Below are 24,069 nucleotides of genomic sequence, written 5' to 3'. Positions count from 1 at the left end.
ATATTTTTCAGCAGTGGGACCAGGGCGCCTAGTCCTGATGGAGGGAATGATGAATGCAGCTATGTACACCAAGATCCTGCACTCTGGACCTCAGACTGTGGTGAAGGTTTACCTTCCAATGTGACAACGACCTGAAGCACACATCCAGTAAAACAAAGGAGTGGCTTCATAGAACATCCTTGAGTGGCCTAGCCAGAGCCCAGACCTGAATCCAACTGAACATGTCCAGTAACAAGTGTGCCAAGCTTATAGCTTCTACAATTGGTGCTTAAGGTGCATTAACATACATATACATATCTGTACATAACCATAGCCTATTTTGGTCAGTAAAATAAAACTGCATATTGTCTAAACACCCATTTTCACTTTGTTATTACTGGCGAATGTGTGTATGGCGGATGTTTGAGGCAAAAAATAGATTTTCTTATACCAAGTAAGAACTTGGTTGGTCTTTTCTATATGTGTAACCATAGACGTTGTCATGTTTCTGTATTGTGAAAGTTCTGTGAAACCACAGTTCACTTCTGACCTGTAGTTGTGGAACCAGTTGATGACCGTGTTGGTTTTGAGGTTGAGTTGGGTGGCCAGCATCTCGATGGTGTGCTGGGAGGGGTAGGGCTCTTGGAGGTAAGCTCGCCTTAGAGCCTCCTTCTCCTCAGCGGCCAGCACCACTCTGGGCTTCTTGGCCTGGCTGAAAGGGCACAGCTCCATGGGGGCTAGGCCTGGGCTGATGCAGTCAGATCGAGCACCAGGAGAGTCACTGTCGGAGCCTGGACTCAACAGACCATACCGGCGCTTCAGGTAGGCTATGGGAGATGAACAAGAGCAAGAAGTGTTTGTAAAAAATGACAGTTTGGCAAAAAAAGAATATAGTGATATTTAATATATTGCACCCCTATTTTTTGTGTCAATTGAATGTGCCCTAGGGTAGATCTGACAAACACGATATGTCCAATAAATGCAGTCAGCTACTTTAATTTGCACTAATTGCTGACACTAATGTGCAAATGCATGCACACAAAGCTTGTTTAGTCCCAGTACAGAAGTACTGCCAATAGACTAGAACTCTCTGGAGCAGTTAAGCTGTCATTAAGCTGTGTGCTCTCTGGAATAATGGTGCTCCATCCAATACTTTAGGGATATGTTGGGGAGTTGGGGATAAGGTGGAGTGGTGATCATCCAACATTCTGATCTCGCTAAGGCTCTTGTGGCCAGTAGGAAGTCTTCCCTGGACAGTAGAGACAGTTACTTTAACAAAAGCAGGAAGAACCTTTTTACATATCCTTGATTTCATAAGAAACAATAAATGAGCATGTGTGCCAATACTTTTGTCCACATAGCTTAAAGTACTCATGCCTAAGGGACTGACTGTAATATACAGGGCACTACCCCAGGGACAAGTATTGTACGTTTAAAGAGTACAAGTCTGTGCTTTTCTTCTGACAGTGTTAAACAGGGGGCTGTATTAAGTAATATTCACAGTAATTATTATTATTAATAATAATACCTGTCTTGTATCATACATACATATAGAATGCAAACAAGCCATTTCTATGTTGTACCTTTTTTCTCCATTTTCTTCATGTCCCTCAACTTGTCCACATTGTGGGGGTCGTTGAGCCACAGCTGCATACGGACAAATGGCTCTCGGCCTTTCAGACTCAGCTTGTGCCATGGCTTGGGCCTGGACAGCAGGTCTGAGACGGAGCCCTGGGTCAGGCCTAGAATACTCTCACCAAACAGCCGCTGACCTGAAATCATACACACGTACCCACACAGTGATCATTACTGATACAAATCTATCTCACACTTAAGATTTTTCTCATAAACCTTCAAAGGAAAAGGAGAGAGGGTCTCCTCCCTTATATAGATCCAAGCTTCATATTGAACATTGACCTCAAGTAGTTCAATAACTGAGACCGTGAAATGATCTATATCTAACCAAGCAGAACTGCTGAGCTCACCCAGGTTGTTGTCCGTCAGCACCTCTTTGACTCTTTTGGTGATGGCGTAAGTGTCCAGCTCTGGGGACATGGCCACCAGCTCTTGAATGCCCAGCGGGGTGTGGGGCTGTGGTGTGGCCAGCATGCCTGGAGTGGTCTTTCCTCCGTGTGGCTCCACATGCTGCGGGTGCTGGTTTTCTTTGCTGCTTTCTAAGGCTAGGCTGACCGGCTCCAGGGGCAGGCTGGGGTGGCTCTCCTCCGGGCTGGGGGGAGGGGATGGTGAGGAGCGAGCCGTCACTGGGCTTTTATCTGCAGGATTAGGAGACATTGCTTTGCAATTAATTTCAAACAATACTTAGGATTTTATGATCTCCAATGAACAACGTTGCTTCCTAACCAACGACCAATAAAAGTGCCTTAACATGTGGATACAATGAAACACTGTTGTACCATTGAAAATGAACATTTATTATTTAATAATGATCTTTGTACATGAAACACTAATATTACAACGTAAACTGTTTTTATAAACCAAAAGTCAAATGATACATATTTATAAACTAGGAAAATAAAGGATTAGTAAAGCTTACCCTGGTTGTGGCTGTGGATGGGCTGCTGGTTGAGGCCCTGACCTAGCTGGTCCAGGAGCCACAACTGCATACGGATAAAGGGCTCCCTACCCTTTTGAGTGAGCTTGCTCCATGGCTTGGGTCTGGACAACATGTCACTCACGCTGCCCTGTGAAAGCCCCAGCACCTGCAGGAACCAGTTAGTCATTAGTTAGTGAGACATAAAAAAACACTTCTGCTAATCAACTCTATGTACTGGTATGCACCAGGACCTAGAAACACAGCTCGTCAGGCTGCTGTGAAGCCTTCAGTCCACCACAAGGTGGTAGCAAAGCATACAATAGAGACCTTGCAACCGAAATGAAAACCCTATAGCAGAAAACAGAAGTGTGCAATGTAATTTTATAAAGTTTGCAGTGCTTGCACGTATGTACTGTCTTATACCTAGAGATGTCCTAATCTAGTCTGTGGTCCTAATCAGAATACCTTGTTGCATGCAAACAGATCTTATCTTTGTTTTCATAGATAATACAGCCATACAGTTAAAGGATGATATGCTGCCAATTTATTTAATTTGAGATCCAGAAATGTAATATTTGTTAGCCATAATTCAAAATAAATATCTAACAGAACAAGATGCCTGACCTCCCTGTCGATTTGTGACCAGTTGCTATAGAATGTCGCCATAAATGTGCTTCTTTTTTAGTGTGTATAGTTGTACACAATTTGAGCCACTATCTGAGACTTACTATGTAAAGTATTAAAGTTTTAATACTAGAAAAGTATTACAAAACTCCCGCCAGCAAAACTGCATTTCTGCCACAGCTCTGCTTTTTATCCAGTCCTAATTCAAAAGTAAAAGATGTGATGTGTATATATATTATTAGTATATAAAGTATATAAATAATTAATATATATTATTATTGTACTATAGATATTACATTTTTTTCATTTTTTGTTTTGTTACCAGGAACACACCATTTGTGGTTGCTCTTGATGTGGCCATAACCTGCTCTATTAAATTATGCATGGATTTGGATCACATCCCCGTCATCACAACCCTACGTAAACTTAATGTTGTGTTTTGGGGCTGGAACTATCACAGCTATACACAAAATCATGGAGGGTATTAGGAGAAATGTCAGCAGGAGACAAATCTTTAAGTATCTGCTAGAGGTTCCAATGGATTTGAAATTGGGGATGAATAGAACAGATCAATGACACCAGCAGTAACAAATCATACAGTTCGGTAGAAAAGTGCTTTAAAATCAATAAAAACCCTCAGTGGCCTCAAATATCACTGTGATTCACCTTCTCTCCAAAGATCCTCTGACAAATGCCATTCTTGGCCAGCTTCTCCTTCACCTGCCGGGTCAGCTCGATGGTGTCCACCTCGCGGTACATGTACATCTCGTACTGCTCAGGGGTCAGCGGTGGTACGGTGGGCTTGAGGGTGCGAGGGATGTAGGAGGGGTAATAGCCTATCCGTGCTCCCCCACAAGGGGGCTCACCGCTCACGGACACCTCCGGCTCCACTTTTACCTCCACGGGTCGGCCCAGCAGGGGCTCCTCCTCTGCGACCTCCTCAGCTCCAGGCGTGCAGTCGCCATTCTCTGCCCGTGGCCAGGCCCGAGGCACGGAGGAGTGGCCGGTGGAGGACGAAGAGGACAGCGAGGGTGAAACGGAATTGAAAGGATGTGATGCAGTACCTGTGGCTAACATTACTGACCCCCGCTCGGCTGACCAATGCTGGTCAAAGTAGGTACCGGCCTCTCCAATCTCTGACTTGACCTTGCGGATGATGTTCTGGACGAAGGCAGCAGGAGACAGCACGCTCAAAGGGGTCTGGGGGCTGCTGATGGGGTTGCCCATGCATACAGCCACAGGGCCTCCCTCCTCTTGCTTGATGTAGGCAGGCATGGGGCCGGGCAGGCTCTTAGATGGATCCTGTGAGCCCAGTCGGTCTCCGGCTGGCGTCCGGCCACAGACCTCCATCTCCAGCAGAGCCTGCTGCTGCGCCTGCATCTCCCTCCGAGCCTGCTCCAGGATGCTCTTAATAGTTTCATCCGAGTTACTGCCTCCCCCACTGCTGCTGCGCCCAGAGGAGCCGCCCAGGGAGGACTTACCATCACCTACACAAAACACATACAGAATTAGGGCTCACATAATATGAAATCTTTACCAGCAGTGTCAAAAAGAGCTAGAATCAACACTAATATCAGCTGCTCAATGCTGCACGTTTTACAGTCGTGCCGTAATTCACATATACATATCGTGAAAAACACCCCAAAACCCCTCAACCCTCTCAAAGTTTCAGAGCAATACCACCAATGACATTTACTGATCAGCCATAACATTAGCACCGCCTGCATAATATTGAGTAGGTCACAAATTAAATAGATAGGACCTCTGAAGGCGTCCTGTGGCACCCAGACATTAGCATCAGATCCTCTAAGTCCTGTAAGTTGTAGGTGGGGCCTCCAAGGATCGCATCAAATGAGCCTTAGGTGCCAATGACCTGAGTATGTTGCTCACTGGGTGTCCTTTCTTGGAGCACTTTTGGTAGGTACTGACCACTGCATAACAGAAAAGCCCCACAAGACCTTCCGTTTTGGACGTTTTGGAGATGTTCTGACCCAGTTGTCTAGCCATCACATTTGGCCCCTTGTCAAAGCGGCTCATTTACATTTACATTGAGCGACTTCACTGCTTCACTGTTTACTCAGAAAACACCCTTAGTTAGTTTGTATAGACTAGGATCCAAAAGAGTCCTTTAAGCTTATCTAATACTACTAAATACAAAAGTCAGAATGGAGACCACAGTACTCTTGAAAGAGAGCGAGCGACACCCAGGAGAAGGTCGTTCCACCCCTTAGGTGCCAGGACAGGACATTTCTTTATGCTCGCCTATTTCTTCTGCTTTTAACACGTTGCCCTTTAAGAACTGACTATTCACTTGCTACCCATGGGCAGATGCCACTGATCATCAATGTCACCTTTCTGTGGTGCTAATGTAATGGCTAATGGGTGTATATTACATTATCTATTACGTCACTTCACTTTCCCCTTTGTTTCAACATGCTTTTGAAAAGTACACTTGCGTAAGCTGTGCTAATTTAGTGTTTGACCTATACTTTCTAAAAATACATGTGGATATGATGTACCACTTTCGCAGACTATGCCTTAGTGGATATTTAAAAAATGTTCTTCAACCAAATACGAATGCGTAGGACATACTGAACCGAAGTCTGCTTGAGGATATAATGTATTATTAAATTATTATTATAAAGTATGTCTGAGTACGTTGCTAGATTAAAGGGACACTGTAAAGTAGATTTTTAAAAAATGTAATAAAATAATGATTTGCATGAAACAAAGTTGAATATTTAAAGAGTACTAGTCATCGATTTGAACGCACCATGTGAATAATTCATGCAGTACGAGAAAATCATCAGCCGAAAAAACAAATAACTGGGAATTCGTACTAGTCTATAACTACTTTACCAATAGAGATTCTTTAATTCCTAACACCGTTTATTGTTGTTGTTTTTATTGATGGTGTTTTTGGAGAGTATTCAGTCAATTGTTTGGAAACACCTAACAGTATTCAAAGCCTGTAAAAAGGTGTGGTGGGCACCGTTCTACTCAATTCTAACGTCACCTGTTAAACTGTGCATGTATTTAAAGCACTTTGCTTAAATGTGTCTAGAAAAGCAACTCTTACTTCCTCTTTGGGACTGGATCTCTTTCTTAGCTTGTTCCAAAATGTTCTTGATGGCATCGTCTGACCCAGTTTCTGGAGTTCGGATGCGAGGAGTGATGCTCCCTGCCATGGAGGGTAAGAGTAAGAAAGAAAAGGAGAGGGGGGAATGATGGAGAGAGAGGGAGAGAGAGGGAGAGAGAGAGAGATGAGGTGAGTGGGATGGTTGATCAGAGAAGAGTTCCAAAGCTTTCCCTTTGACTGCTAGATCAATGGCAGCCTTTGAGAACTTGGCATCAAGTGAGGGTTTCAGTAACACGTGAAAAGCTCCACTTTCAAAGCTGAGAAAACCCAAGAAGAAAACAGAGTTGAAAGTATCACAACAAATACAGGGAGTTTTGGGGAAGGGGGGGGGGGGGCAGGGGAAGAGGAAGCATTGCAGCAACACTTTGGGGTTTCAGGTGCTCTACTGGAGCTGACAGGAGCATCTCACTGGAAGAGTGAGGCTGACAATATGGCAGCGAAGCAACACGTTGAAGTTTGGCTGGAGTGGGGTAGATGGAAACATCTACAAGTGGACAGAAGGAGACATGAGGTGAGCCGGCGACCTTAGGCGACCTTATACTACATTCATATTATAAGGTTGAAGAGGTTGAAGTGTTTTCAGGGGCTGTGTGAACACAAACATCAGATCTTCTCCAACAGACGTGAGTTATTTCACGCATTCCAGGACTGGGTATATATCTGATGAGTGCCTGTGCAGCAATAATGGAAATGGGCTGATCAGATTTCACCGCGAATGCTCAGATCACTGTCACAATCATCTAGTGTCTGCAGTGCAGTGACGGCAGATAACTCAATGGCTGTGCAAGTAAAGTATTTGGACATTTGTGCCATCCTTTTTTTTGTCAATATTATTTTTTTTACTATTCCTAAAAGCACATGTTGAAAATTCTGGTGTACTACGGTATACAAAAAGGGTATAAAATGTTTGTTGTATATTAATATAATGATAGTAGGAAAACATCCGAGTGTGCATCTGGATGTGCATTGAGCTGTGGAGCAGTGGAACTGTGTTCTCAAGAATGATGGTTGGCGCTCTATCCAATACTTTTGGGATGAGTTAAGGAGTTGGGGGATGAGGCAAGTCCTGACCTCACTAACACTCTTGTTGCTGAATGCAATCAAGTCCTCACAATAATGCACCAAAATCTAGTAAAAAGCCTTTCCTGGACAGTAGAGACAGTTACTCCAACAAGGATAACAGGATAACTGTTTTTTGTTTTTAATACCCTTGATTTTTGAAGAAACAATAAATAAACAGGTGTCCCAATACTTTTGTCCATATTAAAGTATCATCATCAAACAACACAGTCACAAATATTTACACATATATGTGATATTGTTGTTTTTATATCCGAATAAAGCTTGCTAAGTAATGTAACGTTATTGCAAATCCACTCAGAAGACACATCTGCCTATGAACCATCAAGGCAGTAAGCAGATCCAACCTGATCAGTAAAGCTTAGAATGTAATACCTCAGTCCACTCACCTCTCTGTCGAACCTGGATGGTGCGCAAGGCCAGGATGTTCTGCTCGTCTGACAAGAACTGCTTCATCTTAATGAAGGGCTCCTTCCCCTTGACCGTTAGTTTCCTCCACGGCTTGGGCCGAGCCAGGATCTCACTGACTGAGCCTTGTGAGAGGCCCAGGACGTAGTGCCCGAAAACACGCTGGCCGATGTTGTGTTTCAGCAGCTGCTCTTTCACCTGATAGGCTATCTCTGCCGTGTCCAGCTGATCATCTTCCCCACCACCTGAACTCCCGCTTTCTGATTGGTCGCTGCTGGGTAGGCCGGTCTCCATGGACACAGGCCCTGAAGAGCCCGGATTGGCAGACATGAGGGCAGCTTTGGCTGCGAACAGGGCAGTGGGGAAGGCCAGGAGAGAGGGGCTGTCCTTCTTAAAGTGAGGAGAGAGGAGCTGCTTCTGCAGGAGCTGCTCTCCAGCGAGCTTCTCGCCAGAGAAGGGCGAGACTGAGAAAGGGCGCGGGAGGTCGTGGGCCGTCGAGGCCCCGTCGGGATTGGGCGGTCCGGGACTAGAGGAGGACTGACCGTCCATTGGTAACGCCCCTGGAGGGGAGGAGTATGAACCCATAGGTCGGCCAAGGTCCTTACTGGAGCCGTCTGATTGGTCTACTTAATGGAGTCCCAGAAGAAAGTACAAAACATTAGTTATTCCACATCTACAAAGCAGTCTAGTTTATGTATTTAATCAGTGAAATTAGTTATACATCCTCACACTGTCAAGTTTTTTTCTTTTCCAATTTTCTCTTTTAACTCAAACTTCCTTCCTTAATCATTTAATATTCATTTGATACATACTGTCACTGCAAACTGCAAACACTTTGAAAAGTTGTGCGTCCTCTAACTTCTGACACGCTGAATTGTATGTACTTATTAAAGACCAGTTCAAAATTAAAGATGTACAATTGGAGACGTTGGAAATTTTCAACACAATCATTGTTCTTGTTTAATATATATAGAGTTTAGCGATATTTAAAACCGATGCTCGATTATTTATATATTGAACTCTAGAAGGCCAGAGTGTTTTCTAGACGGTCTATCTGGGATATCTACTTTTGCCTTTCATTTTACTGAATTTGTTACCCTGAAGCTGTGTTTTTTTTATCTCTCTCTTCGCGACCCACTGCACTTCACAGTTTCAAGTGTTCCTTGATACAACACAGCTGATCCAGCTCAGCCACTGATAACTGAGCCCTTCCTAAGCTGGATCAGGTGTGTTGAGTCAAAGAACATCTAAAACCATGCAGTGTGCTGCGTCACCATGAGCAGGGTTCAGCGTCACTGCCCTACAGAAATATACTGGTCACTGTCACACAGAACCTTGTATCTCCAAAATGGCAACTTTACAGAAGAAGCAAAAAAACTTCTATGTGAAAGTCCAACGCTCTTCAACAGAGCATTTCCATTGGTCTATTCATCTGGCAAAGAACCACTGTCCGATTCACATTATATCAAAAACCGAAAAACAGGAGATGAAGATTTGCGGGAGAGCAACACTATATTTATGAGGTAACTCCAAGAAGATGTAGTCCCAATTTTTCAGTGTTTACATGTTTTCATATCAGCATCGGAGGGAAAAAATGAATAAATAAATAAATGTCGGATATTGGCATCAACCCTCAATTCCCATCCCAGTACATCCCTAAACGAAATTGAGCAAAATCTGAACAAATACTGGCAAATCTGAGAAAGGTTGCATTTTTACCATTACTGTGTAGGACTCTGGCTTTGTCCATCAGAAATTTGTGGGAGGGAAGGAAGGCCTCTTTGTCCAGCAATAGAGCTTCTGCAGCTTTGGCAGATTCCTATACGTACACAAACACACACGCACACACAGAGGGAGTTAAACTCTGATTAATCAATGCTAGTGGCTGTGGGTGCTCACTTCCACATTATGGATGAAGGCTAGCGGGGCATTCACTTGCGTCGCGGCAGAGTTTCCTCATTGGCAGATTTGCAATATTGAAAGAAAAACAAAGGTGCTTTTTTGTGGAAAAGTGAACTCATTTGTCTGTTGTTTCAGGTGGTGGTGAACAACATGCCAATATAACGTACAACAGAGATAGGAATTACCCTGGAATAATGAAAGCTTGCAAAATTTCGAGGCCAGAACTCTCACCTGGGATGAGCTTCCATTTGCGGATGCCAGTTTCATTGCTTTCAGAATGCTGCAGGAGAAGAGGGAGGTCAATACCGTTCTTACTGACACACATACACGACATTCACATTCATGTTCTGCTTGATTTCTGTGTTTTCGGATGTCATTTCCTTTACCTGAGTTCGGTTTTGACCTCTTCATAGTCAAGCTGAGACTGCAGTTTAGCTTCTAGTCTCTGTTAAAGACACATGAACAGAACATCTCACAGATGGCCAAGAAACCAAGCAGTCTTATGAGTGGTGTCTTTTGTTTTAACATTCAGAGCTGCATGAGCAGAATCCTTAAGTGCACACATTCACCTGCTGAGCTCCTTAATAAAGTCAGACACATACACGGAGCGAAGGACGAATTCCTTTTGCGTTGCAAGTGGAGTAAGAATATGATGAAAATAGCAACCATATATTTGTTTCAGTTCTTCCAACTAACTCTGCCAGCTCTTTAATCTGCTGGAGTGTTAGCACGTCTTGTTGTGTAGCAACCAATGCAAGAAAAAAACAGAGCAAAAACAAGCCTGAATACAGTGTTGAAGAAAAACACTTACGGCAAATGAATAACAAGTGCACGAGCCACTCATATGCTTCTACTCAAACTTCAATTCCCAGCCTGTTTCCCAGCTTCAGCTGCGGAGTGAAATGTTTCATATTTTCCAGCTCATACACACTTGATTCAGCTCATGAAGCTGACGATTAGCTGATGGCTCCAGTGTTAGAGCAGAGAAAACACAGAACTGTGTTATATAGGGGGCCTCTAGAACTGAAGCTGGTAAACCCTGAATTGCGGCATCTACTCAGTACAACTTCGTTGTACTTATTCAACAACCCGGAAAAAAAATATATATGGAGAGAGAATAAGGGTCAGAAAAAAAGAATGAAGGGAGGCACAAAAGTATGAATGAAATAAAGAAAATAGTGAGAGAATAAGAGTCAGAAAAAAAGAATAGAGTCAAAATAAAAAAAATAAAAAAAAGACACAATACAGGTATAAAAAAAGAAATAATGAAAGATAGAAGCAGAAAAAAAGAGAAAAAAAGAAGAAAAAAGAAGAAAAATCACAAAGAAAAATAAAGAAGGAAAATGTGGGTCAGAAGAAGGAAATAAAGAAAAAATAAAGACACAATAAAGGGTCAAAAGAAAGAATAGGGGTCAGAAAAAATAAGAAAGAAAGCAAAAAAGAAAGAAAAAACGAATAAGGGTCAGAAGAATGAAAAATCGAATAAAAGGAATAAAAACACAATACAGGTAGAATAAAAGAAGAAAGAATGAAAGACATAAGGAGAGAAGAACGACACAAAAAGAGAGAAGAAATAAAAAAGATAAGAAAAAAGACAAGGAAAGAAATATAGAAGGAGAGTAAAACAGAAAAAATATGTGTCAGAAGAAGGAAAGAAAGAAAAAAGGAAAAACAGAATAAGGGTCAGGAAAAAATAAAGAGAAAAACAAAGAAAGAAAGAAAGAATAAGGGCCAGAGGAACAAAAAAAGAGAAAAAGAAATAAAGACAATACAAAATGAAAGAATGAAAGAAAGAATGAAAGATAGAAGGAGAGAAGACAAAGAAAAATATAGAAAAAAAGAAAAGACAGAATACAGGTAGAAAGACAGAAAGAGAGAAAGAGAGAATAGGGTCAGAAGATGGAAAGAAAAAGAAAGATGGACAAAGAAGAAAAGAAAGGAAGAGAAAGTAAGGTAGAATAAAATAGAGAAAGTAAGAGAAAAATAGATAATAGCAGTCAGAAGAAAGAAAGAAAGTAAGGAAGACACAATAAGTGAAAGAAAGTGAGAAAGAAAGAAAGAATTAAGAAAGGACGAGAGAGGAAATGAGAGAACAAAACAGACTGAAAGAAAAGACGAGGGGGAAATAAATAAATAAATAAATAAACTGATAAATGAAAGAAATCTGAACTGTCCAGAACATAAATTAGAGAGCGAGGCAGAGAGTTAATTAGTTACTTAAAGAACCTGTTGGACAAATCCTCAGGTTTCTACAAGTGAGAAAACCAACACAAAGAAAAGCACCAGAAAACAGCCTGAACGGTACCAGCTCTAAGGATCACACTCAGCCCCACTTACTTCTATAGCCTCGCTCTTATAGGCCAGTTGCCGCTCCAGCTCTGCCACCTGACTGGCTGAGGAGTCCTGCACTTCCTGCAGAGTGAACTGAAGCCGCTGGACGTTCTCCAGCAGACGAAGGATCTCTCTGTCCTTAGAGAACAGCACCGCCTCCAGTCGTGATGGCGAGCACTCGTCCTTCTCATCCCTCTCTCCTCTCCCCTGAGATGGGGCACAGGGACGGCAGTGTGGCGAGCGCGATGGGGGAAAGAGGGAGGAGGGAAAAAAAGAACATGAAAATCCTGTTTCAACATCAAAATGTCTGCCTCCAACTCCCTCTCTCCAGTTTCCTATAATCATGTTGCTTCAAAGAGTCACTAATGAGAAGTGAGAGGAGCGAAGGGCTTCAGTGCGGACAAGTCACTCTTTCCTCTGAATGTGGTTTGAGAGTGTCATGATGAAGTGAAGACTTTCTCTAAGTGCTGCTTTTCTCTTTAATGTCAAAGTTTCGGCAAGAGGGGATTCACTCATACCTCACTGGGGCCCTCGTCAGCGAGACCACTCCCTTTAGAACTGCTGTGGGCACCGGCGAGCTGTTCCCTCAGCCGCTCTACCTCCCTCTGAGCCAGCTCCGCTCTCTGCCATCAAACACACACACACACACACAGTGGAGAGCTTTACAAGAGCAGCCAACATGACTAACTTAACACTTTAACTACTAAACTCAGCACTACTACTTTACAGCGTGCACTCTCTCTCTTCAGTGTGTGCACTCTCTCTCTTCAGTGTGTACAGTCTCTCTTTAATGTATGCTGTCTTTCTTCAGTGTGTGCTCTCTCTCTTTAGTGTGTGCACTCTCTCGTCAGTGTGTGCTGTCTCTCTTCAGGGTGTGCACTCTCTCTTCAGTGTATGCAGTCTCTCTCTTCAGTGTGTGCACTCTCTCTTCAGTGTGCGCTGTCTCTTCAGTGTATGCTGTCACTCTTTAGTGCGTGCAGTCTCTCTTCAGTGTGTGCAGTCTCTCTTCAGTGTGTACTGTCTTAGTTCAGTGTGTGCTGTCTCTCTTCAGTGCGTGCTGTCTCTCTTCAGTGCGTGCTGTCTCTCTTCAGTGTGTACTGTCTTAGTTCAGTGTGTGCTGTCTCTCTTCAGTGTATACTGTCTTAGTTCAGTGTGTGCTGTCTCTCTTCAGTGTGTACTGTCTTAGTTCAGTGTGTGCTGTCTCTCTTTAGTGTGTACTGTCTTAGTTCAGTGTGTGCTGTCTCTCTTCAGTGTGTACTGTCTTAGTTCAGTGTGTGCTGTCTCTCTTCAGTGTGTACTGTCTTAGTTCAGTGTGTGCTGTCTCTCTTCAGTGTGTACTGTCTTAGTTCAGTGTGTGCTGTCTCTCTTTAGTGTGTACTGTCTTAGTTCAGTGTGTGCTGTCTCTCTTCAGTGTGTACTGTCTTAGTTCAGTGTGTGCTGTCTCTCTTCAGTGTGTACTGTCTTAGTTCAGTGTGTGCTGTCTCTCTTCAGTGTGTGCAGTCTCTCTTTAGTGTGTACTGTCTTAGTTCAGTGTGTGCTGTGTTTCTTCAGTGATAGAAAAAGAAAGAAAGAAAGCAACATAGAAGGAGAGAAGAAAGAAAGAAAGAAAGATAGAGAGACAAAGAAGGAAAGAAAGAGAAGATAAGAGTCAGAAGAAAGAAGAAAGACAGAATACAGCACAAAAGAAAGAAAGTAAAAAATGTAAACATCTGTGAGAAAGAGGACATGAAGGAAATGTGTGTGACAGTGAAGTTATGATAAAATCAATATCCAGAATAGTTTCTATTTGAAACCTGGCAGATGAACCTGATGAATAAAATAACAGCAGATATGAACATGACAAGTGACTCCAAACTGTTGATCAGTCGTATCTCATCATAACCACTACGGCTACTGATTATAAAGACAAAGACAACTCTAAGGGTTAACCATCTAATAACCAGGTACAAAAAAAGAGAGAGAGCGAGAGAGAGAGAGAGTGCTGGATGAAGGAAAGCATCTGTCTCTCTCCTCTCTCACTCCCTCTCACTCTCTCTCTCTCGGCCTGTTCTGCTGAGGTGAGTGTTTACTCGCAGGCACTTTCTTCCCAAACTGTTTACCTGCTCTGTCACACTCGGCCTGCTAATTAATGACTCATTTTCGGAACATTTATCTAAGAGCTGCTGGCGAAGGGGAGAAAGAGAAAATCGCTGCGGAAAGGAGAAAAAAAAAAGCAAGAAAAAAAAAGAGAGAGAGGAAGCAATCAGCGCGACGAGGCAACTAACAGCCTCCCCGCGCTCTCGCCACTCCGCTCTGCTCTGCATCACGCCTCTCTCTCAGCAGCCAGCGCGCTCTGCTTGTCTGGTGGCCCTCCGCCGCCTGCAGAAAGGCAGACGGCTAATCACGGGGGCCCTGAGAGCGCGGAGGGCGGGGGCAAAGGAAGAGGGGCTGCAGGGGCGTCTAATTAAAGCCCCGAGGCTTGATTACAAAAGGTGATTATCTTAACAAATGCAGGATCCTCAATCAGCGGCAGAATGGAGAGGCCCGCACTCACCTGGTTGGCCTTCTCCAGGTTCGTCCTGAGCGTGCCCACCTCCTCCGCTCTGGAAGACACAACAGACAGCAGGGGGTCAAACAGTGGCAGGGCGATGGGTCACACGGCGTCAATATTGACGCCGTGCCTCAACGCGTTAGAAACTCTCGAAATCTCTTCAATCTCCAGCCTTTGCTAACATGTGCCGTGCACTCCTGCAACAAATATGCCACTCCAGGAAACTAAAGCCGTCATTGTCGCACAGCGCGTATGCCTGCTCGCTTCTCAAGCATTTCACAAGGCTAACCTCTCCGTCGTAAACAAGAAAACAGTTGAATTATAAAACCCCCTCCAAAGTTGCTAAGAGCCTGAAAAAGTCGCTGAAATGAGGGAAAGGGAAAAAAAAAAGCCAAGAAAAAAAACTGAAAACTGAAAAAGAAGCAAGGTCTCCTGTCATTAAAGCAGAGTGAGTCACATCCATCGCGCATTATTCGACATCACATCTCGACATGCCTACACACTCCCAACAATCAGAGAGCTCTCATTTGAATAGCGTCTCGGGGAGATTATTCATAAGGTTTGTTTGAAGTTCAACAGTTTCCTCTCAGTCATCAGGGAGTTGATTTTCAAAAGGTGGAGAGGCTGAATAATGAGGAAGGCTGAAAGATTGATTAAATACACGAATCTCCGAAGGTTCCTCTAAACAAAGATCCCCTCTCAATTAGAGCACATTTGCTTTAAGAGCAAAATCAGAGAGATGGGCTCCACTCAAGACTCCATAGCACCTTCTGAACTCCCCATACCATACTTAAAGTGCGACTTCCCTCCCCTCTTTCAGGGGTGGGGGGAATAAGTGGCTATGCTAATGAATTCCTAGGTGTATCCGGACCGAGCTTCGAGAAAGATCCCCCGGCGTACGTGAAGCGCCGGAACGGGCAGCCGAAAATGCGAGGAGCTTGCTGGGCTGGGCCAGTGGTTCTCACACGCTGCTGCTGAACATCACAGAAGGGGGAAAAGAGCAAAAGACAGAGTGAAAGAGAGAGAGAGAGAGAGAGAGAGAGGGAGGGAGTCAAATGGAAAATTCTTCAAATCCAACTGAATGGAGAGAGCACGCTTTATCTGAAAACTTTCAGTTCAATTGCGGCATGGATTAAGCCTGGAAGAAAATCCATTAGTCGAGCGTTCTCGGGCCTAGCATAGCAGAACCGAACAAAGCGGCCGTTTACTGCGAATGCCTATTGACAGTCCCTCTCGTATGAGTTCCAGATTCGTTTGAGGCGTGAGCTGGAAACATTATGTCGGGAGATGATGACAGGCCCGAGTGTTTGCTCGAGCAATCTGTAAAAAGGAGCAATCCTTCTTCAGGTCTGTCAGAGGCCGACACACAGATAGGGCTGACATCCAGCTGCACGGTGCTGGACTCGCCCACAAGCTCCTGCGCATAGTCGGAGCAGTGAGGACATCTGGGATGGAGACACAACTTGAAGACAAAACGACTGCAGTGGATATTTGGCTAGAGAAGTCTTTTGAGTTCTGAATAAGGAATCAGCTAATTAGTTGAAATGGCTGATTTACTGGAGGAAATACAGGGACATGTGCAAGGGCAGCGCTGCGTTTGGACCAGGATAGGGAGCCACTGCTTTTTAAGGACATAAAATAGGTTGATAGAATAGGGTGGTATAACAGGAAAAAACACTACATGGGATGTAACAATATAATGTATTAAATACGCTGTGACCAGCAAGTTAGCATATGGCTAAGTTATCTTATGGCTAACTATTAGGTCCCACTTTACTTCCTGCGAATTACCTACAGATATTCCAGCTGTGTGTTAAAAGTTTAGTTTAGTGGAGTTAAGCTGCTGGGGGTTGTCCATAGTGTGAAAATCCATGCATTTCAATTGTGTATTTTGTGTTTACGAATACTTTTTGTCTGCAGACTTTTTTTGTGGAGTTTGGTAAACTAAGACAGACGAATTTGCGCCCTCGACCAATAGCGCTGCAACTGGCTGTATAAGCTATGATGTGCTCTGTAATGTCTCTGATCCATCTGAGCCAACATGAAGCTCCGATTGTTGCAGTATTTTATTTTTTGTTTTTGTGAGCATTATAACATACTAATAATGAGAAATGAAATAGAAATAATGAGTAAGAGGGATTAGATGGTAATTATCGCTGCTTCTGGGGGTTTTAGCAGTTTGGATAGCTGGTTTATGAAACTGCTGAAGCTGACCGTTTACATGGCTGATTTCTGGCTCTGCTCGTTGCCCCGGCCCTTTTGCAAGGTAACTGAAAAAGCAAAAACCCAGTGTGAGCGGAACTTTAGGGTCAGAATTTGGTTTTGGGATGAAAATAAGGTTAAGGTTGGGTATAGGGACCCCACAGGACCACCACAGAGCAGGTAGTATTTGGGTGGTGGGTCATTCTCAGCACTGCAGTGACACTGATATGGTGGTGATGTGTTAGTGTGTCAGACTACACAGCAGTGCTGCTGGAGTTTTTAAACATCTCAGTCTCACTGCTGAACCAGAAATATCCACTAATGAGTCCTGTGGGCAGCATCCTGTGACCACTGATGAAGGACCAGAGGATGACTAACACAAGCTGTGGCGAAACAGATGGGCTTCTGTCTCTGACTGTACATCTACAAGGTGAGCCAACTAGGTGGAAAGTAAGTGGACACAGTGTTTAAGCACTCCAGCAGCACTGCTGTGTATGATCCACATGTAGCAGTGATGCCATGTCAGTGTCACTGCACTGCTCTGTGGTGGTCCTGTGGGGATCTGGCCACTGAAGAGCAGGGTGAAAGGAGGCTAACGAAGCATGCAGAGAAACAGATGGACTACAGACTGTAATTATAATGGTATTGTTTACTAATATTTTTCATCAAACAACACACTCATACTTTGTGCTCTCTATTAAAAAAGTAAGAGTAAAGGCTTACTTGGCGGATATCTCTTGATCGTATTTACACCTCATCTCTTGCAGCTCTGACTGGGCTTTATTCAATGCTGTAAAGACACACACACACAGAACACAGTTAATACCTTTACAGTTGACCTAATACCAAGCCTAAGTCATGTATGATTTGAACTGATACTAACATGACTGGAGAGCTTTGATCCTGTTCTCAGCGTGGGCCAGTCTGGCAGAGAGTATGGTGTCGGCTTCATCTGCTTCCCTGAGGAGACAAAGAGTACAGCACCAACTGGTAGAATATGTCACGCTGAGAACTAAAACGCTCACAATGCATCAGCCTTCTTTTCAAGTTCTTAAAAAAATGACAAAAATGCCAAGCCATTGTGCTGACTTGCTCAATGCAAGTGCCATCTTCTAGATGCTCGACGTCTGAAACTGCTTTATGAAAGAATTAAGCTAAAACACAATTCCTGTAGAGGAATTTTTCAGGAGCACTTTCGTGCTGCAAATCTCCTGTTCTGCCACATCCCAAAGTGCGCTGTTGGACTATTGGATCTGGTGACTGGGAAAGGCTACTGAAGAACACTGAACTGAACCAGTTTGAGATGACTCCTGCTTTGTGACAAGAAGCATCTTCGTGCTGGAAGTAGCCATCATCAAACTGGCAGTCGTTCAAGTCGTGATTCTTTTATAGATTTGAGCTGTTTGTGCCAAATTCTGACCCTATCATCTGTGTGCCTCAGTAGATTTTGAGATTAATCTTCCAGTCTTCAACTGCCCAGTTTCGATGAGCCTGTGCCTGCTGCAGCCTCAGCTTTCTGTCCTTTCTGTTTTCACAGCTGGACGTCTACTGTAGTTACTGTAGCCTTTCTGTCAGCTCGAACCAGCGCGGCCATTCTCTCTGGACCGCTCTCCTCAACAAGGCAATCAGCCCGTCTAACACCAGCAATCTTATAAAGCTCAAAATCGCTGAGATCACTTTTTCCCCCCACTCTAAAGGACGACATGAACATTATTACCTGAGGTTGCTGGCCCGTATCTGAAGGACTATACGCGCTGCACTACATGACTGGCTGATTAGATAATTGCATTGATGAGTAGGTACAGCTGTTTCTTATAAAGTTCTCGATGTGTGTATATATAAGATTTTTCACTCTTATTTTGAGAGTAAGATATTAATATGAATCAGTTTCTTACCTTTCTTCTAGGCCTTGGTGATTGTGGAGAGGCGAGCCGTCGTCTTGGAGGCTCAGTGTGCTGTTTGGGGTCATCATATGGGGCGGCCGTTGTGATAGCTCTACTCTCTGCACGGATACAGGGCTTTCCTCTACGCTTTCTGTGAGAGAGTCCAAGGCAAACTTACAATAAAATGGATACTCCCAAATGATCTGTCCATTCTTAATCCGCATACGCTTATCCGTTGCAACACTGGACAAACTTTACACAATAATATAATAAAATAATATGAATTTTTTATATGAATTTAAACAATAATAATTACAAAACCTGGAATTTATTGTTCTACAGTTATTATTTTTGAGCTGCTCATAACAATGCTTTAGCTACGCTTTGTAATTTCCCTGTTTTTGGCAGCATTCTATAAAATTTGTCCAACGTAGCAACAATTGCAACAAAATGACACATTTGAGAGCAGAGCACAGACAGGTCAAGTGTCCATTGTTCTGTCCAAATACACTCTCTGTAGTTTTTAAGCCATGTTCATTCTTTTGGATGCCAGGAAAAAGGTCTGGATGGTTAAAATGCTTTCACTGGCATTGACACAAATTGCAGGACTGAATTACACAGTGCAAAACAACAGAACTTTTACGTTCAATTTAAAATCCACATTGACTGTCCGATGGCCTAGCTAATGGATTTTTCCTTTGTGAAAAAAGGGAGGTCATGACTGAAGGCTACAGTTCCCTATTAACCTCTGTAGTGTACAAATCCCTCTTTTTCCCAGTGTCTTTAGAGCTGGGGTCATCGATTCCAGTCCTGGACAGCTGAATTCCAGCACAGTTTGGTTATTTCCCTACTCGAGTGCTCCTACCTTCCATGACCGAGAGTGAAGACCCCTTTTCTAGAGTATCATAGTGTTGAGTGTAGGGGTACAGAATAGAATAAAGGGCAGCGTGTAGTGTCTCTGTGAGCTTGGTGGGATTTGAAACCGAGTGCTGACCTGCGTTGTTAAGGCACTCCAGGTGTCTCCTCCAGTGGCCTGAAATTTCCCTGACCAGGGCCTCGCTGTCCGGGGTCGAGCTCTGTAGCTCGACCAGACGCTCTTCCAGTGAGTGGGAGGCTTCTAGCACTGGAGCAGGGTCTGAGAGAACACACACACACACACACACACACAGAGAAAGAGGTGGTATGGGTGTTAGTAAACAGTAAAAGCTGTACCGCGAGTCCGCCTCTTCACTCATATGTGAAATTGGTTAAGTTTCATTTCAGATGCTCTAACGATTCCTCGCTCTCAAAGTGCGAGTTCAACAGAACCCGAAATAAGAAGAACTCTTCACACAAAGCCGCTTCCATTAGCAACCACCAACCTTGGCTCCTCAAGTTGCTCCCAAATACTTATCTAGACAAATCCAACAATGTAGGAGGGGGTGAAAAAAAGGGAAAGAAAATGGAGAGAAGTCACAGAAAAAGAAGTAGTGTGGTAAAAAAAAAAAACGGTGAGATTCTTTAGCACAACAGAGGAGCTGTTTTGCAATGCATGTGGCTCAGCGTGAGGCCCATGGGGCCAACTAGGAGGCTGTTTCTGCGCTAACAAGTCTCCTCTGGATCATTTGATCATTTAAATTATTATGCCAGGAATTCTCAGGAGGCGGCTCAGCTCTCCACATCACACGGCTGTTTTTAATCTTCCTCTCTTGCCTTTCTTCCCCTCCTGGAGAAAAAAAAAAGGGGGGGGGAATAAAGTTGAGCCCGCTCTGCAGCGCACTGAGAGGAGTGGTGCTCCTCCTGTTGTTCACCTGCTTTGCAATAGAAAAGCAGAGGAGGTGACTTCCAGTACTGAAAGCACAGAGAGACAGAGAGAGAGAGAGAGAGAGATGGGCTCAGGGGAGCAGAGTTTGCATGAAGAGAGGTGTGTGAGTGTGTGTGTGTGTGTGTGTGTGTGTGTGTGTGTACCAATTCACTCTTGCTCTCATACACACACACACACACACATGCACAAACACAGATACGTGTTCGGCAGTTCACACTCGCAAAAACCTTTCTTAACCGGAGAAGAAGAAGAAGAAGGAGAAGAAGGAAATCAACGCTTTTATCAGCTCTTCTTCTGGGGCACAGCGGGGGTCCGGATCTGCTTCCCGAACCCACCGCTACACACAATAAAGCTAAAGGCAGCCCCCGCTCTCCCTTCCGAGCATCCTCTCAGGCACAGGACAGCTTCTGAAAATGCGGTCACTTTCACAAACATTTAACCTTTTCAACTCAGATACTCAGGAAGTGAAGAAATCCTCAGACCACCTAATCAGAGGGTTCAGACCCTTCAAATGAATAACGTTATTAACTTGCATTCAACAAGTTCAGATATGTAAAGTTCTTTCAAACGCTTGTATTTATTACAGGTTCTGAGTTTACAGCATTTAAAGGTTAATATTTAATATGAATATTTATTTATTTATTGTTTTATGTTTTTTCTTTCAAACTTTGAATTTTGTAATTCAATTCATTATTCTCATGCTTTAGTATTAATTACATTACGGTTATTTTCTTTAAAACTTTAGCATTTATTTCATGCATTTATTTCAAACTTTAGGATTATTACGTGTTATGGTTATTTCCTTTATAACTTTAGTATTTATTCTAAGCATTTAGTGTATTTCTATAAGAATTTACTTTTTATTAGTGTTTAGGTTTCATTCTTTCAAATGTGTTCAGGTTATTTCCTTTAAAATTTTAGTATTTACTACAAGCATTTGTTTTTTTAAAACTTTAAAAGAATTTGTTACAAGTATTTAAGTTTATTTCTATCAAAAGTTAGTCTTTATTACAAGTATTTAAATTATTTTTTTTACTTTTGTATTTATATCATGGTTATTTTCTTTCAAACTATAGTATTTATTCCAAACATTTAAGTTTATTTTCTTCAAACTATAGTATTTATTCCAAACATTTAAGTTTATTTTCTTCAAACTTTAGTATTTATTACATGTTAAGGTTATTTCCTTTCAAGCTTTGGCATTTATTATGTTTTCTTACAGGTTTACTTATCTCAAACCTTCTCTCTCAAACTCTCAAAGTATTTATTATATGAGCAAAGTTTACTGCTTAAAACCTCTGGTATTTACTAAAAAAACATAAGTTACTTTGTTTCAAACTTGCATTTATAACATTTATATTACATTTACTCAATTCAAACTTCATTTCTTTCCAACTTTAGTATTTTAAACATTACCATTTAATGCAGATATTAAGTTTATTTACTTTAAATTTAAATATTGATTCCTTTCCGATTTTAGTAGAAGTTAGCTGAGTTTGGTAGAAGTTATGTGTAATTCTTTATTAATATAGTTAAGGTGAAGTGTGCTATTGTGCTATTGTGTATTCTTTCATAAAAAAAGTAAACTGTAAAAAATGAATGACTCAAATCTGATGTAGAAAGAAAGATGAGAGACAGTGATAGCAGTGCCCAAATACACAAAAAGCACTGCTTCTAAAATAGTGACAAAAAAGAGAGACATAAAAGCACCAGTATAAAATGTGATTGTGTGTGTGTGTGTATGTGTGTGTGTGTGTGTTCGTGTGAGTTTGTATTGTTACAGCTGTGCAGTGGAGATTGCGTCAGTCACATGGGACGCTGCACTTAAGAGTAGTGTAACTCTCTCTTACACAAAGAGGATGACTTAAAACGGCGCTGTTCTCCACACAAACCCAGAATCCGCACAGTGCCTTTACCACAGAGCCTTTTAAGAGCTAATGATCAAACGCATCAGGCCTATTCTCCAGTGTAGAGACAAACCGGCCGTGATTATCAATCAGCACCATACACTGAGTAGGTGAAGCTGTGCCGTGTAGGTGAACGCACGTATGGCTGAAGCAATCAGTTCCATTCAAGCACTTGAAGATACAGTTTTCATTACGCATCCTAAACCACACGTAATAAAACGCTGAGAACAGCACGCACAGATTGTCGGAAAAAGGCCTAAATGGCCCCGTGAGAAAACCTCGGAAAGCAAAGTTCCTCTGTAAAATGTGACATGGTCGACATTTCTTGGGATATTCTAGCATCAGCTGAGCTGGATTTGAGTTTAGAAAGTGGTGGGCAATTTAAAAAAAAGTGCCTCTTCCTCATACAAACAAATAGATCAACTTTAGCATAAATAAATAAACATAAATAAACCTCATCCCTCTAAATGGATGATAACACCCTAAAGGTTATGTGAGAGTTTATGGTTACTGCCTTCAGGCCGGACAAACCGTTAAGAAGCTCTCCCTGTGCTCGATATCAAGCTTAGGATGCACACACGCTGCTTAATCCTCCATGGCAACAAGTTTCTCCCCAAGGCCAGAGACCTGTACGCTCTGAGCGCCAGCTCTACAGACAGCGGCCTATGTGCACATGCTCTCAAACACATTCGCTATGTATTGCTGTCTTTGAGGGGTCTATGCACTGGCTGCTGTATTACTGTATCAAAAAGTGCTACATGGAAAGCCAACCTTAACTTTAAATGGGAATTACGCAATTTATTTTTTTTACATTTCCGCACAATGTAGTAACGTCAGTTCTGTAACTCACAGTAATTCAATGGCTTGATGTAAAACGTTGCACTGCAGAGAAAAATGTACTGACTCGGATTTCCTTAAGCACTCATTGGCTGGGGACGGTCGCTCCACTAACTTCCAGTCACAGCGCTTTTCACACTTCCGGATTTAGAGCCGCAGACAGATCCAGATATTGGGGCCTTGCGAGGCATCAGCGATCATTCAGTGAGCTCTCAGATCACCTCTTTCAGCAGGTCACACATAAGGAACGAGCCAATGCCAAGCGAACGCTGATTTGCCTCTGACCAGTCGGCGGCTCGGACAATCAAGGCTATAATCATGTAGTGTGAACATGGCAGTAAGCCAATATTGGATGTTACGTTTGCATCTCAACCATTTAATTTTGCAGAAATGAAATAAGAACTGGCTGGAATTCCTATTTAACCTCTAAAAAAAAGAAATCTTGCTGCTAGTTTATGTTTTCAAATAAAACCTGCATTTTAAAAGAAATTAAAATTGTCTGAATGTCTTCACAATGTCCACACACCTGTCTGACAGGCCTTAATCACATGTACTCGTTCATGAACTCTGCAGGAGCCTAATAAAAAAAAAAGAAACACTCGCTTGGTTTTCCATCCATTACAGTCCTCTAATACAGTTTTGGTGTGACCATGAGACGGTTATCTGAAATGTCAATATCATTCCCTCCCTCAAAGTTTATTCCCGTTGATTACGCAAACTATTAGAGAGCGTCAAACCTATTCTATCACATCTAATCATTGGGTGGCTTAATTACGCACACTAATGACTTCTTAGCAAGAGTGTCTCCACCAGGCCCGTCCCCCTGCGCTGAAGTAGGACACAGCAGACCGACGATTACCTTTAATGAGTTTGTCCTTTTATTGTCCAT

General features: G+C 42.8%; 1 protein-coding gene across 7 annotated transcripts in view; it reads right to left on the bottom strand.

Moving 5' to 3' along the window:
- The window catches only part of cux2b (cut-like homeobox 2b), a 161,848-nt gene that overhangs the window by 7,021 nt on the left and 130,758 nt on the right, over nucleotides 1-24,069 (bottom strand). For 5 of the 7 annotated variants that reach the window (XM_072681968.1, XM_072681969.1, XM_072681973.1 and 2 more), the window contains 17 exons: nucleotides 19,627-19,767; nucleotides 18,645-18,783; nucleotides 17,633-17,709; nucleotides 17,473-17,539; nucleotides 14,551-14,599; nucleotides 12,536-12,640; nucleotides 12,024-12,224; nucleotides 10,073-10,131; nucleotides 9,918-9,966; nucleotides 9,504-9,603; nucleotides 7,766-8,410; nucleotides 6,237-6,338; nucleotides 3,824-4,644; nucleotides 2,534-2,699; nucleotides 1,965-2,252; nucleotides 1,563-1,751; nucleotides 530-806 (listed from right to left, as the gene is read on the bottom strand). In XM_072681968.1, the coding sequence (XP_072538069.1) occupies nucleotides 530-806; nucleotides 1,563-1,751; nucleotides 1,965-2,252; nucleotides 2,534-2,699; nucleotides 3,824-4,644; nucleotides 6,237-6,338; nucleotides 7,766-8,410; nucleotides 9,504-9,603; nucleotides 9,918-9,966; nucleotides 10,073-10,131; nucleotides 12,024-12,224; nucleotides 12,536-12,640; nucleotides 14,551-14,599; nucleotides 17,473-17,539; nucleotides 17,633-17,709; nucleotides 18,645-18,783; nucleotides 19,627-19,767 (3,475 nt within the window). The remainder of the gene's footprint in view (nucleotides 1-529; nucleotides 807-1,562; nucleotides 1,752-1,964; nucleotides 2,253-2,533; nucleotides 2,700-3,823; nucleotides 4,645-6,236; nucleotides 6,339-7,765; nucleotides 8,411-9,503; nucleotides 9,604-9,917; nucleotides 9,967-10,072; nucleotides 10,132-12,023; nucleotides 12,225-12,535; nucleotides 12,641-14,550; nucleotides 14,600-17,472; nucleotides 17,540-17,632; nucleotides 17,710-18,644; nucleotides 18,784-19,626; nucleotides 19,768-24,069) is intronic. The other 2 variants (XM_072681970.1, XM_072681972.1) reach the window with 1 other exon arrangement.

Source organism: Salminus brasiliensis, chromosome 6 (assembly GCF_030463535.1).
Source record: "Salminus brasiliensis chromosome 6, fSalBra1.hap2, whole genome shotgun sequence".
Lineage (NCBI taxonomy): Eukaryota > Metazoa > Chordata > Actinopteri > Characiformes > Bryconidae > Salminus > Salminus brasiliensis.
Note: the sequence above shows the minus strand (reverse complement) of the source record. Positions and strands in the feature narration are given on the sequence as shown.